Raw genomic sequence first — 17,854 nt, 5'->3', positions numbered from 1 at the left:
TAAATATAATTTCGTTAAATGACAATCTGTTTTGCAAATATTCTGCCATTATCATATTATGTTTTTTTTATATCAATTAAGTAAAATGGTAATTGCTGGGTCCACTGATGTGGCTTAGTGGATAGTCCACGTATTTCTCATATAAACGGCCCGTGGTTCGATTTCGGCATGAGAGGAGATTTGTCTATATTCTACGGCACTGGGTATTTGTTCCCTATTTTGTACTTGTCTCCGTGATGGCCCTGCATCGTGCTGGTCACAAGGTCAGTAAGGTCCGCCCTGTGGGAGTGTCTAGTGTAGTTTCAAAGGAAGGCCAAAACATCTGGATGATAACACAGCGTCTGAAAAAGAAGAAGATACTGTATAAACTAGACATGCCTGTCTTTAACACCTTGATGTATCTGTAGGCCTGCTCGTTGTTCTTACTTTAAAATTAATTTGTGTAACTATGGAAATACCGCTAGGCACCTTAATGTTATGGTGTTGGTTTTCAGTCGAGCTTATCTTTCTATCTTAACCAGTACGCTGACACGAGAATAATTAACAGTGTCGACTTACGTTGTGTGACAATCTGACTTATTATTTTTTGCCTTATTTTCGCTTTTTTTATTCTAAATTATCTGAATATTTTTTAACGCTTTACTGGTCTAATAAGCCACTTGACTTATCTCTGCTTGCGATCTTACCCTCTCTCTTTTGAAAGTCTCTTGAATATAAGATATAATCAAGTGCAGTCACGTCGTGGGCGCGCTGGTTCGAACTCCGCTCAAGATATGCTGTGTGGCATGCTTATCATACGTCTCTTTGTTCTGCATTCATCGCAGCGAAAGCGTAAGTCGCGATCAAGTACAAGAACGATAGAACTGTCGGAATATGACGGATCTCTTTATTTAATTGCCGCGCCTATGACTTACAGCGGTACGAACTTTTCCACGCAGGCGACCCGGATTCGATTCCCGGCTTGGTCATGGTGAAATTTGTGGTGAACGAAGCAGACATTGCAGATGATTTTTCTCAGCGTACTACTTTTGTTTCTCTTATTCATTCCAACAACAGTCTCCGTATTTCCTTGATTGCATCTGCAGTCTCTAATAGTTACATTTAAAATAGAGTACGGTGAGGTCTACGGGCTGGTACGTAAGTTATCTATGTCAAATCTTGACATCTTGTGACTTCCGACTCTGGAATTTATACAATACTCGAATGATATAGGATGGTGCGCCTGTCAGCATCAATTCATGAATGACACCCAGATCAATCATTTGACTTGGACAATCATTCCATGCACAGGACAGATAATGACCATTGATTGCATACAATAAATGCATGGATTCAACTCCATCCCGCATCGAAAAGATAAGTCGTTCATTTCATATTGGCTTCATTTTATAACAGCTGTGATTTAAACGGGCTATGTATGTATGTATGTATGTATGTATGTATGTATGTATGTATGTATGTATGTATGTATGTATGTATGTATGTATGTATGTATGTATCTTGAGCCTGATATGATTGGGAGACATAATGCGAGACTGCTGTCATATGGAGTCAGCACAATTTCTGGCGTTCACTTAAGACAACACAGGGAATCACAATGGCAAACAACAATCATTAATGGCCTATGCGAGATTAAAACCCAGGACCGTGAATTACGGTGTTTTATAGTGGGAAAGATAAATAATCAGTGCCGCTTTTAATTGATATTTCTTTATTTTTATTTACTTCCTGTTGTTTTTCTTTTATTTTGCCATAATGTACGAGTACTTTTGCTCTTGTTTTTATTGCTTAGTTCCTATTGCGTTCTTTATCGTCTTATGACGTTTCCTTTTTTTCCAATTCCTTTCTTTCTCTGCGTACTATCGTTTCATAGTTTATTTTCTTTTAAATCAAAAAGAGAAAATATCAGTCTACTAAACATACAATAAAGCATCATTATCCATATAATAAGTAACATTATAACAGTATATTATTACAACGAAAGAGTGCATCGCTTGCTTCCTTCCTTCTTTCTCTTTTTAGTTCTTTCTTTCTTCCCATTGCTTATTTTGCTTAGTTTCTTTTCATTCCATATTCATTTTAATTAAATAGAAATAAATTATTCGCGTATTAAATATTACGATAACTTATAATTATTAATGAAATAGCAACAAATATAATAATTTTGGCGAGTGATTAATAAAATTCGTTTTCTTCTTTAGTTTCTCTTTTTTTCCTTCCATTGTTCACTTTCTTTTCATTGTTTTCTTTTGCATTCTTTCATTTCATTTCTTTTATTTTGATTTGTTTCTATTTCTTAATGTCCATAATTTATTTCCATTTCTTATTACGTTCTGCTAAACCACACCTGTGGAATAACGGTTAGCGCGTCTGACCGCGAAACCAGATGGCCCGGGTTCGAATCTCGGTCGGGGCAAGTTACCTGGTTGAGTTTTTTTCCGGGGTTTTTCTTCAATCCAATACGAGCAAATGCTGGGTAACTTTCGTTACTGGACCCCGGACTCATTTCTCGGGCATTATCACCTTCATTTCATTCAGACGGTAAATAATCTGAAATATTGATAAAGAGTCGTAAAATAACCCAATAAAAAATTACATTCTGCTTTCTTCCTTGACAATTCTTACCTTGTTTTAAATAAATAAAGAGAAAATATTAGACGCACATAAAACATAATTATTAATATAGTAATTAATATGAATATGTATTTTATTATGGCGAAAGATAGTTTCACTTTCTTTCGTTCTTTCCTTCTGTCTTTCTTTCTTTCTTTCTTTCTTTCTTCCTATTCCATCCGGTTATTTCTTTCATCCTTTATTTTCTTTTTTCATTTTTATTTTCTTTTACTTAGTTTATTTTCATTTCTATTTATTATTTTCCTTAATTTCTTTTCTTTCCTTATTTCGTTTTGCTTGCTTTCTTATCATTCCTTATTTCGTTTTGCTTAATATGTTTTCATTTATTTCGTTTTGCATTCTTTCCGTTTCATCGTTTGTTTCATTTTACTTACTTTCTTTTAATTCTTTATTTTGTTTTGCTTGATTTCTCTTCACTCCCTATTTCGCATCGCTTACTTTCTTTTCACTCCTTATTTTGTTTTGCTTAATTTCATACTTAGGCCTACTCCTTATTTTGTTTTGTTTACTTTTGTTATAATCCATTATATTGTTTTGCTTTTTTATTTTAATTTTCCTTGGTAAGTCCTAAATTTATATTATTTCTTTATTTTCATTCTTTAATTCCTGTAAGATTTTTTGTGTCAATTCATCCTCTTTTACTTTGTATTTTTACATTATTAATTTTCTTTTGCTTTCCTGTTTTCAGTTTTGCGTTTTTCAATTAATTCCTGAATTTCTATTGCTTTCTTTACTTGATTTTGCTTCTTTCGTTTCATTCTTCGTTTTCTTTCATTTTCTATTTTCCATAAAATTGTTTCTTTCCGTTCGTTTCATTTCTTTCTATATTATATTATTTTTCTTTTAAAATTTGTTATTCTGTGTAAATGATAGATGGATGCCAATATTTTGAGTTTCATTATTGGCTATGGAATACAAAATTGTAATTAGTATTATAGTAGGCCTATAATTAAAAAAATAGAAACTAGTTCATGTTGTTTGAAAGTTGTTTTTTTTTTCAAAACTTCATTAACTCTCCAAAAAAACAATATTGTTCTTCCTTCTCTCTCTTCACGTCTTTTTTCGTGTATTCTTTTTCTCTTCTATCTTTCATCGCACACACACACACACACACACACACACACACGCAAGCAGGTGGCGTCTGTCAATTTTATTTTGGTTAAAGCTACACGAATGTGTAAGAATGTACACCTAATACAATTGTTGCTATAAATAAAATATTACCGTCTTCAGTTTCAATGTGTCACATCGTAGTTTCTCTGAATTTCTGAACGTACGAGTATAATTACATGCATTTGTTGTAAGTGCATCGTGTGATTAACTTGACCTGCCGGTCGACCGCGGTAGTCACTTGTGCCAAACTCCTTTGTGTCATCAGTGGCGGCGGGCGGGCCGACCGTCTATACATAGGTCATACCGTAAGCTTCCCCTAGTCTAATAATAATGCATGTCGTGTGGCGATCTGAAGCCATTACGACGTACGGACACTAGACGCTAAAACGACTAGCTTTATAATCACACAATTTACAGGCTATAACAGTTCTTATCTGGCTTGACCTCTTGTTGGTGTTGTTAATTCAGAGAATGACACATGGTCTGCTACTATCTGGCATTGCCGCGATAAGAGACGCTCATAAATTCGTTGGAGGATGGAAAAGAGAAGGTCGCTTCAGTGTGAACTGCAGCGAGGCGCTAGATTGATGTCTGAAGCAGAGACTGTGTTAGACTTACAACTGTGGAGTTCGTAATCTGTGAATTCAGTGCTTCTTTAGATGAGTAATTGTGCCAAGATAAACGAAATTAATATGCACAAGTGTTAACACACTTTTTAATTAGCAGATACATACGTCAAGGAACTAAGTTAAATAAATCCAGAAGTTTGAAGTGTTATCGTTTCAGAGTTTCTCTACGACGCTTCTGTTTGGTTTTATTTCTCCAAGTGTGAGTGTAACAGTGGAATATGTGTTTCGAAGTGGAGTGATAGTTTGCGACGCGACTTTAAGGAATGAATACTCAGAAGGAATCAGTGCCGTTCCGGATTAAGATAGCCCGGACCTTGGCTCTTCCCTGCGTGCGACTTCGACATGAAATTCCAGGAACTTCCGACAGTTGTCATCTTACAAGTTTTCGCACCAATTTGCAGGAAAATGGAGATAATAAAAATCAGGTAAACTCATCCATTCCAGCTGAAAGGAGGCATGTACTGTAGCTTATTTATTTGCATTACAGAACTTCTGATTACATTCTGGTGATCTTCACTTTTACTAATGAAGTAAATTAACTTATGTCATATTTGCTCTAAAGTAACCAGCACCATAGCCTTCGGAAGTGTGCAATCCGCTAATTATATCGAGGGAAAGTACTCAATTTTTATTATTTTGACCCACGGTAAAACACTTATTTTTACTCGGATTGTACTGTATTTTTGGTCCAGGGAAAATACCCTTCTTTTATTCACAGATTTGTAGTACGATCTTTATTCAGGGAAAATATTAGTCTTTAACGTAAAGGATCGTCTCGAATTTACCTATACACGATGGAGATAAACGAATTTTATGCTTCTGGTTTTTGTAAATTGACTAAGCTAAGTCTGAAGGATATTAAAGTTTTACATAACGCCCTCTTTACCTCTCCAACATTATGATGACATTCAAACACAATTATCGGAAAAATGTCAACTGTGATCCCACCTATTTACTCACCCACGTCTTCTTTCCTTCATTGTGGCGTTTCTCATATATCATTATAAAACATATACAGCGAAATCTGATATAATTTTCCTAGTAATTGCTAACCTAACCAAACTTGCTTATCGAGAGCCTAATAGTAAGATATTTGACAGCGAAGATAGGGTGAATGGAAAATCAGCTTCATTGGTCGGGAAATTCTTTATGTAATAAAATGTGATGATCAGTGCTTCTGGCTTGCTACACTTTACCTCTTAAAATATTTTGTATAGATTATACCATGTTTAAAACATCTTTTTATAATAAATAATAATAGGAAAATAAATATTAAAAACAGAGGATGTGCTTAAGATAACGAAACAGTAACAACCTCCGATTTCATCTTCAAGTAATGCAATAAAGGAATATGTTTATATATTACGTGATGTTTAAAAAACTCCTCGCTTACAATAAACAACTCTATGTTTATTGTAACATCACCAGTGTTTTCTTGGCTTTAAGAATAGGGTATACACGTATAGTGATCGTGCTCTCACAGAGTTGCCAAATCTTTTTTTTTTAAGTGTATTTATAAACTCTTTAATATCTGTGGTCATGTCGCTTGTAGGATCTTTGAGTATACAGTATATATATCGTGTATTATAGATGGCTTGTGTTCATGTGACTGATTTTAGATTTTGATTAATGTTTATGATATTGGTGATTGAGACGTTGATGAATCATGACATGTAAATTTCCAGTCCGGCATTTACCTTCGTGACTGAATGAAATCATGAAAAATCCCAGTCAGATTGGCCGGACATGAGGTTTGAACCTGCGACTTACCGAATATGAGTATCAAACGTTACTTTCTGAGCCATCTCCCTCGGTTTCCGGTTATTTCTGCCTTACCTCACCTCATCTTTTGCAAAGCGCATACAAGACTGACATCATATCCATCAATAAGAAGTATCGTATAGTAAAATCGTTCATTTAATGCCCTAACGGCAGATTTTGTGTTTGATATGTATTTTTTGCACGCATCAATACTTGTAATGTCTAGCGATGTTGTCACGTGTTGGTTATAAAGATTATTCCTAGTTACAATTATTTTTATACCGATATTATTAAATTTATTTTTACCACTACCATCTGCAGTGATAAATTATAAGCTATAGGCCTAAGATGACTTAATTAAGATTGAAATATAAAATACTAACCTTTTTTACCGTTATCAATTAACTCGAAATATGACAGCATTGTTTTATACTCCACGTGGAATAGATATGTGAACGTCAGTTACAAGTATCATTGGTAGTGTATATTACCTCTCCTGATTGGAGCTGCATCTAAGAAGGCCTAATCAATAAAAAAATCTCTTATTTTATCTCTCCAAAGGAAAGCGTCGTCTTTGACACCGATTGGGCATTCATTGACGCTCTGAATATACTTAAAGACGTAACACACCCACATTCAGTTAAGTATGTGACTCTCTTGCATACATTGAATATGAAATGTGAAGTTCTTATGGTTTCGTTATCCTAAGCACGTCCTCTGTTGTTGTTAATATCTATTTGCTTTTATTATAGGTGAAGGTTTTTCAAACAGGCTACAAGCTGTAGTTGACTGTGAGTGTATTATGCCACTTCTTATTGATGACCGTGATGTCAGTATTGTATACGCTTTGCAAAGCATAAATAATACAGAAAATAGTGGCAATTCCATGAAAGCAAGATCACTGCTCGTGTGCTACTCTATGTCAAGCAAACACTGATGATGTTTTAATAAAGATAGAGTTGTTTATTAATAGATTTGCCACTTTAGGAAGTTCCGACGGAGTTGAGTTAGATATTAATAGCGTGTGGAAAAATATCAAGAGATAATATCTCAATTGTAGCTGATCAGAGCATAAGTTATTATGAAACCAAGAAAAAGAAGCTACATGGTTTAATGAAGATTGTTCCATGATAGTAGATAGAAGGAAACAGGCAAAATTGAAATTCATACTTGATCGAGTCCAGGCGAATAGAGATAATTATTTCAATGAAAGACGGGAAACAAGTTGTATATTTAGGAACAAAAATGTCAAGGGTCTGAATGAGGTAGAAACAAATAGTAAGAATAAAAACATTAGAACTTTATATAAGGGCATAAAGGAATTTAAGAGGATTTTAGGCAAGGGTAAACGTTATCAAGGATAAGAATGGTGACTTGCTTGTAGATTGTCATTCCATCCATTGGAAAAGCTATTTTGGGTAACTATTAAATGTACATAAGCCAAATAGAAATGATCGGGACGATATTGAAATACAAACTGATAAGCCATTTGTACCTAAACCCACACTTTCTGAATTCGAAACTTCGATAGAAAGCTGAAAAAGTACAAGTCTACAGTATCGATAAAATTTCAATAGAATTAATTCAAGAGGGTGGAAACGCATGATCTCCTGAAATTTACCTAAAGCTTCTACTTGTTATTTGGAAAAAGGAAATTGTACCAGAACAATGGAAGGAGTTTATTTATTGTAGGCTATTTATCTTTAAGAAGGGGGCAAAGACTAATTGTGGTAGCTTTCGAGGAATACCGCTTTTAATAACGTCGTACAAAATTTTGTCTAATATTCTTTGAGAAGATTAACTCCATATACAATATATACAAATGGCTTTTAAGGAACCCGCAGATTCATTTCCGCCCTCACATGAGCCCGCCATCGGTCCCTATCCTGTGCAAGATTATTCCATATATAGATGAAATTATTGGGGATCATCAATGTGGGTTAGGGGTAATAGATCGACTGAGATAAACTTAAAAGACGTGTTCAAATGAAACAGAGTTTTACATGGTTCTGCAGAGAGATTTTGGTAATGTATTTTGGTCACACAGTCAAGCCATGTTTTATTTAACACTAGCATAACACTGAGCTTTTCTCTAGATTTGATTATTCAACACAAGGAATAAATAGAATGTGTCCTTAAAATTCTCTCTCATTTCGTAGTCTGTATATTAAATAATTTTATTTTTCTGTTGAGCCCGTTCATTGCGACCATAAAGAATTTGATATCTGCACGGAATGCGAGAGAGCTGGGCTGAATTTTTCATATTTCCAAGAACAACAAAGCCGATCCTTCATGGTATTTAAATGTGGAAGAACATCCGAGGCTACCGTTGCTCGCTGTTCCGCGAAGTGAAGAAACTTCGGAGCTAATATCTGCTGCGCTCGAGAGGCTGACACTTTGATCCAACTCCGCACGCGTGATCCCAGCGCAGAACGTGAGATTATTGCGTTTGCTTCTCGTCTGACTCACGGCACTGAGATGCAGGACGAAGCAGTATGCCAATTCCGCGAAATACATCAGCTTTCAATTATGCATGTAGTCAGCTGCAGGTTTAAAATACAAAAATAAATCTGACGGAAAATTAAACAGTGTTCTTTCTCTCAAAGCATCGTGCCGTTGGATTACTTCCACAACTGTGGGTGCAGTTTGTCTCTAGTCGATGCTAATCTGCTGACTTTTTTTTTTAGTAATATAAACAACGATAATGCCCGTGACGCAGTAGTGTAGTTCAAGTGGATTTTTTTCTTTTCGGGCTCTTTTTCTCTTCACCTTTTTTTACTCCATCTACTATTTTTATAATATTCATTCTCTTTTGTTCTCTTTCTTTCACAACTTTTATACAGTACAGACCGATTATTTAGTCCTGACAGCTCGGCGACGCGAAAGAGGGGAAGTAATAGGAGTAGTGGGGAGAGCTCCGGAGTAGAGATAAGGGCGAGCGGTCGTCGGTAAAAGAATGCAGTATAGCTTAACTGTACTAGAAACATACCGCTCTACAGCGCACGCATGACAACCGATCGCTCCGAAGGCAAGCGAGTGACTAACCCAAACACCCCTTGGCGTAACTAAATGGACTCGCCTGACCAAAGCGCACATTGCCGGCGACTGTCAGAACTAAATAATCCTATTGTACTTTGTATTCTAGTCTCCAATTTATTCTTAATTTCTTTCCTTTCTTCTCCAGTTACTCCACTTCTCCTTTCCCTTCTCTCTTCACTTTACATCTTCTTTCTTCTTCAGTTACTTCACTTGCTTTTCTTTTTTCTATAATTAGGTAATTATTTTATTATCCATTTAATCTTCCTCGTCCTATTTCTTCTATCCCTTTTCATTTACATCTCTATTCAATTTTCTCACTTACATGTCCTTCTCTTCCTTCTCTTTTCTCTTCTTTTTTTTCTTCCCTTGTTGCTTCTCTTTCGTCTAATTTTCTTTCTCTTGTTTCTCGTTTACTTCTCTTTTGCTCCTTCTCCTTTTCATTTGTTTTTGTATATTTTCTGTCTTTTCCTTCTCTGTTCCCTCCTCTGCCTCCTTTTTCTCTTTTTCCTTATCCACTCCATTCTATTATAATTTTCCTTTCCTTTTCCTTTGTTTTATTGATACCTTCCTTTTCTTCTCCTTTTCCTCCTTTTGTGTTTCTATTTTCTTTCCTTTCCTCCTCCTCCTCCTCGTCCATCTCCTTCTATCCTATTCTTTCTTTTTCTTTTCCTTTTAATTGTTTTCATCGGAGAAAGGAACTGGCTACTATACCCATTTATCTCCTGGCATAGTTGCCTCACAAGTGATGCCATTTGGTATCAATTGTGAGTTTCGGACCTGTCTTCGGACAGTTGACTAAACAACAACTCCTTGTGTAATGGAAGCTCTTAAGTTCGACAGAAATCAAGTTCGACATCCTATAGTTCGACTACTTACGTAGGAGAATTAGACACGCCCCTATACGGGCACTAAGAAATGGGTTTGCCATTTGAATGGGAATTGGTTCTGTGTCTTGTAGTGATACTTTTGTTAAAGGAAAACAGAATATTTTATTGATTGGGACATCCATATTGATCATTGATTTTAAATTACTGAACTCTTATTTTTCTATTTGAGAATTGTGCCGTTTGTGAGACGGAACTTTCGAAACCCACTGTGGTACTTGAAGCGCATACACAAGTCTCGGGGCGGGCAGGAAATGCAAGTACAGTAATATATTCGTTGATGGATAACCAATAAGAATTTGTATTCATTTCACCTGCCAAACCCACTACCCTTATTGGACTGGACTTTCAATTCCGTCTTGTCGAACTTAGAGTCCACTCTATTCCATTTCTTCATTTTTTCTTCCTTCGTTTTCTCTATTCAGCGTTTCTCTTTCTTCTCTATTTCTTCGTTTTCTTCTCTTCGTATACCATGTCTTCTTTTTCTCTTCAATTTGCCCTTCCCCTTTTGTTCCCTTTATTTTATTCTATATTTCTTCTCTTCTTTCTTTTCCTGTTCTTCTCCATTTCCTATTTTTTACATTTCTACCAACCATTTTCTTTTTCTTCTCTCCCTTCTCTTCATTCATTTCTTCTTCATCTATCTCCTTTCCCTTGTGTTTGTTTTCCTTTGCCTCTTCTTTTCTTCTTGTTCCATCTCTATTGTTTCATTTTTTCACTGTTTCCTCTCTTTCTTCTCATTTTGATCCTATTCTTATTCATCTTCATTTCGTCTTTTTTCGTTTTTTTCTCTCTTCGTCTCTGCCTCCTCTTTTTTTCTCATTTTTCATCATTGTTCCCCATTACCTTTTCTTCTTCCCATTCTGTTTATAGTTCTTGGTAAAGCAGAATGATACTTGATTTGTACATTTGCTGTTTATTTTACTACCAACCTTTAATGTTGGCACTAACGGCTTTAATTCTCGCATTGTTCGCACAAATGACGCAAAATAAAAACGGGAGAGAAAAAATTTGTGAGAGCATAGAGGTGGAAATGTATGTCAACAAAACTCGCGTGTTTTATTAATACAGTTTTCAATTAGACTATTTTTCCCACCCGCTTTGATCGTTCGCTTATAGGGCGTCGTCCGTATTGGGTTAACCTATTTCCTTACCACAAACCTCAATTGAGGAGTAATGCAGCTATTTTCAAACAAATACGTCAAGGCAAAGTGTAGTCTTTTGTTCAGTTTTCTGGTTGAACTTCCTATTCTTTAACCCTTTGCAGCACAAATTTATTATTATTATTATTATTATTATTATTATTATTATTATTATTATTATTATTATTATTATTATTATTATACCGGAGGGAAAAAGACCTTTGGAGAGGCCGAGACGTAAATGGGAGGATAATATTAAAATGGATTCGAGGTGGAATATGATGATAGAGACTGGATTAGTCTTGCACAGGATAGGGACCAATGGCAAGTTTATGTGAGGGCGGTAATGAACCTCCTGGTTCCTTAAAAGCCATAAGTAAATGAGTATAATAATAATAATAATACTAATTATTATTATTACTACTACTACTATTACTACTACTACTACTACTACTACTACTACTACTACTACTACTACTACTACTACTACACTACACATATCTATAGTAGTTATTGACGCAATAATAATAGCAGTGATATAATGAATTAGGCCTATGTAAAATATTACTGAAGCAAGGAAAAACAAAAGTTGATATTGTAAAAGAAAATATGTATAAACTGCAATAATTATCAATAATTAGTTATAATAAAATAAATATGGCAGCGTTTTTACATATCTAGTCAGTGGGACTCGTACTTCTTGAGACGACCCCGTACGCGTACCATAGATTGAATACCACTGCTGTAGGCTATATGAGCATCATTTAAGCCTATACCAAATTCTTCACGATGGCCTACAATGAGACACGCTTACTGAGGAAGGACATTCAAGTAGCTACAGAGGCAGCCTCATAGTACGACTCAATTTGCGAGACTAGTAATGTGTCCAGGTGAAATTCTATTACTAATTGTTATCATAAAGAGAAAAGGAGCATGAAGGAAGAGCAGAGAAGGCCGAAATCAGGTCTTTGAGATACGTGACAGAATATAAGTTAGTCTATGCTTCTGGGTAGAAAACCGAATTACATCAGAGCCGAGTTAATATCTGAATTAATGATCCTTCGTAACTTAGAGGTAGCGAACTGCAATATATTCTACTCCGAGGCTGCGCTGGTTTGCAGTCCCACTTGGGCTGAGTATCATGTCACGTACTTCATGAAAAACCCTCGGATTCATATCGCCATTACCAATCACACCGATGCTAGATAACCGCCCAGTTCATACAGCATCATTTAATAATCGATTTAAACAATTTGAACTATAGAATACAATAAAGTAGTGCCGAAAAGACTGACTGGAGCATGTAAGTAGAATAAAATATCTTCTCATACCAAAACAAAATTCGATTCCCGGTCGGGGCAAGTTACCTGATTGAGGTTTTTCCGAGGTTTTCCCTCAAATCAATATGAGTAAATGCTGGATAACTTTCGGTGCTGGACCCCGGACATATTTCACCTTCATACGCTAAATAACCTAACATGTTGATAAAGCATCGTAAAATAACCTACTAAAAAAAACAAAACAAATATTCAAATATAAACATATACATATACTTGCTATGCGACTAAGCATTCAGCCGTATCGGTGAAATACCGAAGTAAACGTGTTACGTCATAAGTCTATTTGACAATCGCAGAGCGCATGTAACATCGTACTTGCATACATACGGAAGATTAAATGCGGGAAATGGGAATTTAGTAAAGAATCGTTTTGTTGTTTAACCAACAGTCCGAAGACAGATTTGAACCTCATGAGTGACACTAGTAAAGCATTACTCATGATGCAACTATGCCAGGAAATAGTGAGGTAGGGTGGACAGTTCCGTTTCCCCCTCCATTGCATACATCGCTGACTAGTAACATATTACACTATTCAGACTTCAGATGTACGGTATACTGTACAAACAATTGTTCTTTCTCTGACACATATCTAGTGAGAGATACTGCCTAATAATAGATGTACAGTCTTAGAAAAAGTTTTGTCGCACGGATACTTTACAAGTCCCAAAAAGTAGGCAGTGCGCATGATCAGACATACAACGAAACAAAACTAATTTATTACTTCAACTAGTCATTCTCTTGTGAATTAGGTCGCTCGTCCTCTGATCATGCGCAGTGCCTTCTTTCTGGGACTTATGAAGTGTCTATGCGACAGAACTTTTTTCTAAGACTGTACATATCAGCCAGAACCTTAATCAGATGAATAGTAAGGGATATTCTAATAATAATAATAATAATAATAATAATAATAATAATAATAATAATAATAATAATAATAGCAATGAGGCGAAAACATTAGGCCTACATTAAATAATATAGTGAAGCGATCACCTATAAATTCTGGAGATTATTGTATTGTGGAAGGGCGGAAATCGTGAGCTAATTGCAAATGACTCGCGCATTATTCGTGAACATTAGTAGGTCTGTAATTTAACCATGAACTGATAACGGTAAACCTATAGCAGCGACGTGCTTCCGCTATGGCTCATCCCTTAAGAGTCCTGCAGACTGGCCCTCAGCGCAGCACTGTCAATCCTAATGCTTAAGCAGCCCAGCCCACCCAAGACCAACACTGCTTGGCGCGGCCGCTTCGTAGCCCATCACGCTGGGTTACGCAGCCCAACTTAGCCCACCGCACTGCTCAGTCGAACACAGATTTAAGAACTGTCCCTGTGGTACTTTTTGACATTTTCATCCGACTTTGTATTTTTAAACTTTCTAGCAGCGATTTTCTCCTTCACTACTTTTTATCTAGAGAGATTGTATTTTAGAAAGTATGCTTTCACGGCCGGTGTCTGTGATGAAGTTTTTCCGGGCTGCTATTACACTATCAAAGTTTTTTTTTGCAAATATCTTTTTATAAAATATATATTATACAATATATGCCAGTGTAATGGGTTTTCTTTTGTAAAAGTTCCTTTGATAAAAGATCTTTTATTAAATGTAAGTGCAGCTTGTTATCTTTGATAAAAGATTTCTATATCTTGAAACAAATATGGCAGAACGCAAATATAACTAGATTGTTGCTACCACAAAAATTCTGATATCTGAGTATGAAGGAAATGAAATGCAAATAAATAATTTTTATAATATAATATTATTTGGGCGAATCTGGAAATGCATATAGAGTGTTAGTTGGGAGGCCGGAGGGAAAAAGATCTTTGGGGAGGCCGAGACGTAGATGGGAGGATAATATTAAAATGGACTTGAGGAGGGTGGGATATGATTATAGAGACTGGATTAATCTTGCACAGAATAGGGACCGATGGCGGGGTTATGTAGGGCGGCAATAAACCTGCGGGTTCGTTAAAAGCCATTTTTAAGTAAATAATATTTTATAATAATTTGTATAACTTTTCAAGTCCTCTCATTGTAGGTCTTTCAATAAGTTCTGATGTATACCTCTCTTATCACGTCTTGCAATCCATGGTTTAACCCCTGACCACATATTTGTATTGTGATCAGGAGTTTAACCCAAAGGCGTTTCTTTCTCAGTAACATGCATATTGTGATAGCCTAATTGAACTAATTGCAGCTAAACAAGCATAATACTGTTCATGATATTATAAACTTAACGTGTAAATAATAGTATAAAAAATCATAAACTTAACGCGTAAATATTAGTATCAACTAATCCACGGAAAGCGTGTTTTAAAAGATTTTATGTAGTGTAATATACCCCAAATCCTATCTTTTATCAAAGATCTTTGATGAAATATTTTATCATAATATTCTTTGTCAAAGAACTTTGATAGTGTAATAGCAGCCTCACAGAGACTGTATTTCTTTGCGATGCACCATTATTTGGACTCATCTTGAAAAACAGAAATCAGAAACGAAAACGTTTGAAGCAGTAGCTGATCGTTGATCGAACCGCACACACAAGCAAAAACCCGCGCCAACTCAATTCATAACTGATAGAAGCGGAAGCTTGGGCTTATGCTTTGATACAAACAAGTTCACAGCACGAAACCGCTCCACAAGCAGTCCGCCGCGACCCGTGCGGTGGAGCAGGGTGACGTCACGGGCTAGTTCCGTGCGACACTGCTTAGCCCAGTGACGTCAGCGGTGTATCAGCCCGTGGACTGGGCCGATTTGCTCGACTCTGCATCCCTTTGCCGCACAGTATGTTGCATTCATCCACTATTTAACTACAGCAATTATATAACTGCGAAGAGAAAGAAGTAGCACGCGAATAACCTTCAAACCATCTCACGGATCTGAAGTGAGTGTCAAGTGTCAAATAATGTCTAGGCCTATTACTGCGTTTTGTAACATGTATGTATGTATGTATGTATGTATGTATGTATGTATGTATGTATGTATGTATGTATGTATGTATGTATGTATGTATGTATGTATGTATGTATTTATTCACAGTGTAAATGAGTAAATACCTGATGGCAATGGTAACTAATTACACTCAATAATGACAATTAATAATAAGTACAATTATTAATAATAGTAATTAACAATAATAATATTAAAATAATAACAATAAAAGTAAATCTAATTTGTATCTTAACCCTAAGTTCTGACTAAAACCCACGAGTATGATATGTTCATACATGGACAAGTAGACTACCTTTCAGCACTACATTCATTTCGCTGTCAACTTACTGCACTGGAACTACGCCACATGTCACTGACACTATCCTGATTTCATTAACACTTCAAAAACATTTCAGTGTTCAAATACTTTGTACTATCACTATAAATTATAAAACTTCACTGACACAAACACACTTCACATTTCACTGATACTACACACGTCTTCACTGATACAATACTTCAAATAACGTATCAATTACATCCTTTAAATAGTGTGCATAATACAACTACTGTCTATTAGTAAAATACTTAAACCTATTTTTAAATACATTTTTGGTCATTGGTAAAGCCTTTAGTAAGTCTGCAGGTAAAACATACCAGTCCCTGATAGTACGATTGAGAAAAGAAAACTTTCCAGTGTCCGTCCTCTGTCTTCTTTCCCTCAATTTATGTGAGTGGTCGTTCCTTGAGTCATTTGGCGGCTGCAACCTATTTTTTTATTTCTCTCCAGGCAGGCTTAGGCCTACCTATGTATGTTTCGAACATTGCGCATAATCGAATTCGCAATTCGTGTTCTCCTGTCCGTGAATGTGTCCCATTTTAATGTTGAATTATTACGACAACACTTGAGAGCCCGTTTTGTGGAGAAAGGAGTACCGAATTTTACTTGCTGTTTTAATAATATGTGAAATTTAGTCAAGTTTTAAATCTTACTTTTTCTTTCCTCATGGAACATACTGTCATGTCATTTAATACGGTTTTTCTTGCAAACCTTGTTTTTTATATCATAAACTAGCATCATATTCATTACTCAAAGTATAATAAAATTATCCTTTCATTTACGATCGAACGTATTGTAGATTGTTTTTCTCTCTCTTGCATTCATTACTACTTCATTACTTGATATCGCATTTATTCTTACACACGCTCATGCATCCCGATTTTCAGTCTCTATTCGAGACGAAAGTAGTTAGCACGCGTTTCGATTGAATTAATGCACGAAATGCTTAAATTTTTCATTGCTGTCTTATAGGCTTTATGGTTGGTGCTACTTTTGCTGCTCTTGATGATGATGATGATGATGATGATGATGATGATGATGATGATGATGATGATGATGATGATGATGATGATGATGATGATGATGATGCTAAACTTTTATAAATTCCGTGTTATTCTCAAATTGGTCATTTCATTACAATCTCCGTTACCTCCGTGTTTTAAACAGCATTACCACTTCCGATCAGAGGCCGTTGTCAGCAAATAGAAGAATGTCAGAGATCAGTAGGGAGCATAGGATAATTAAGCACGTTGTAACTGAATTGTAATGTAGGCAGTCAAAGCACTTAACATTCGTTGCTTCAAGCTCCAAGAGAAATCAGATCTAGTTCAAGAATTATAAGTTATGAATGGTCAAGGCTATGCCACTGAGGAACATGCAACTGCAGACTCATTCTTTATTCATTGCTTCTGACACTTATCTGTATATCAAACTGAAATGCACTCCAGTTTTAAAGTGCATTTTTTGCATCAGATCTCATCTAGGTCGCATTCATAAGGTTTGTAGAATTACAGCAAGTGAAGCAATGGAAGAACAGAACTATATAATTTTATTATACAGAAATGAAGTGGCTAAGCAAAAGCAAAGATTTTGTAGTTTGCTACCTGAAGTAAGGTAGTTTTTAAAGGAGAGAAGAGGTGAAAGTCGACCTGGTTGGCGAGTTGGTATAGCGCTGGCCTTCTATGCCCAAGGTTGCGGGTTCGATCCCGGGCCAGGTCGATGGCATTTAAGTGTGCTTAAATGCGACAGGCTCATGTCAGTAGATTTACTGGCATGTAAAAGAACTCCTGCGGGACAAAATTCCGGCACATCCGGCGACGCTGATATAACCTCTGTAGTTGCGAGCGTCGTGAAATAAAACATAATTTTTTTAAGAGGTGAATATCAGATGATGTGCAATGGTTGTGTGATCTGGTATTTTTGGATGATTTTACTGAAACACTCAGTGAAAGAATTTCGAAATTCAGGAGAGAAACAAAGTGTCTTGGAGAAATGATAAGTACAGTTTCTTCTAAAAAGCAAGCTGGGTTTCATTATGCAT

General features: G+C 35.9%; 1 protein-coding gene across 1 annotated transcript in view; it reads left to right on the top strand.

The window, feature by feature from the left end:
* The first annotated feature begins 3,954 nt into the window (after positions 1-3,954).
* The window catches only part of LOC138693260 (uncharacterized), a 519,508-nt gene continuing 505,608 nt past the window's right edge, over positions 3,955-17,854 (top strand). The window contains exon 1 of the mRNA XM_069817101.1: positions 3,955-4,801. Coding sequence (XP_069673202.1) covers positions 4,640-4,801 — 162 coding nt within the window. The 5' untranslated portion in view covers positions 3,955-4,639. The remainder of the gene's footprint in view (positions 4,802-17,854) is intronic.

Source organism: Periplaneta americana, chromosome 17 (genome assembly GCF_040183065.1).
Source record: "Periplaneta americana isolate PAMFEO1 chromosome 17, P.americana_PAMFEO1_priV1, whole genome shotgun sequence".
In the NCBI taxonomy this organism is placed as follows: domain Eukaryota; kingdom Metazoa; phylum Arthropoda; class Insecta; order Blattodea; family Blattidae; genus Periplaneta; species Periplaneta americana.
The sequence above is the reverse complement of the archived record's forward strand: the minus strand, read 5'-3'. Positions and strand labels throughout refer to the sequence as shown.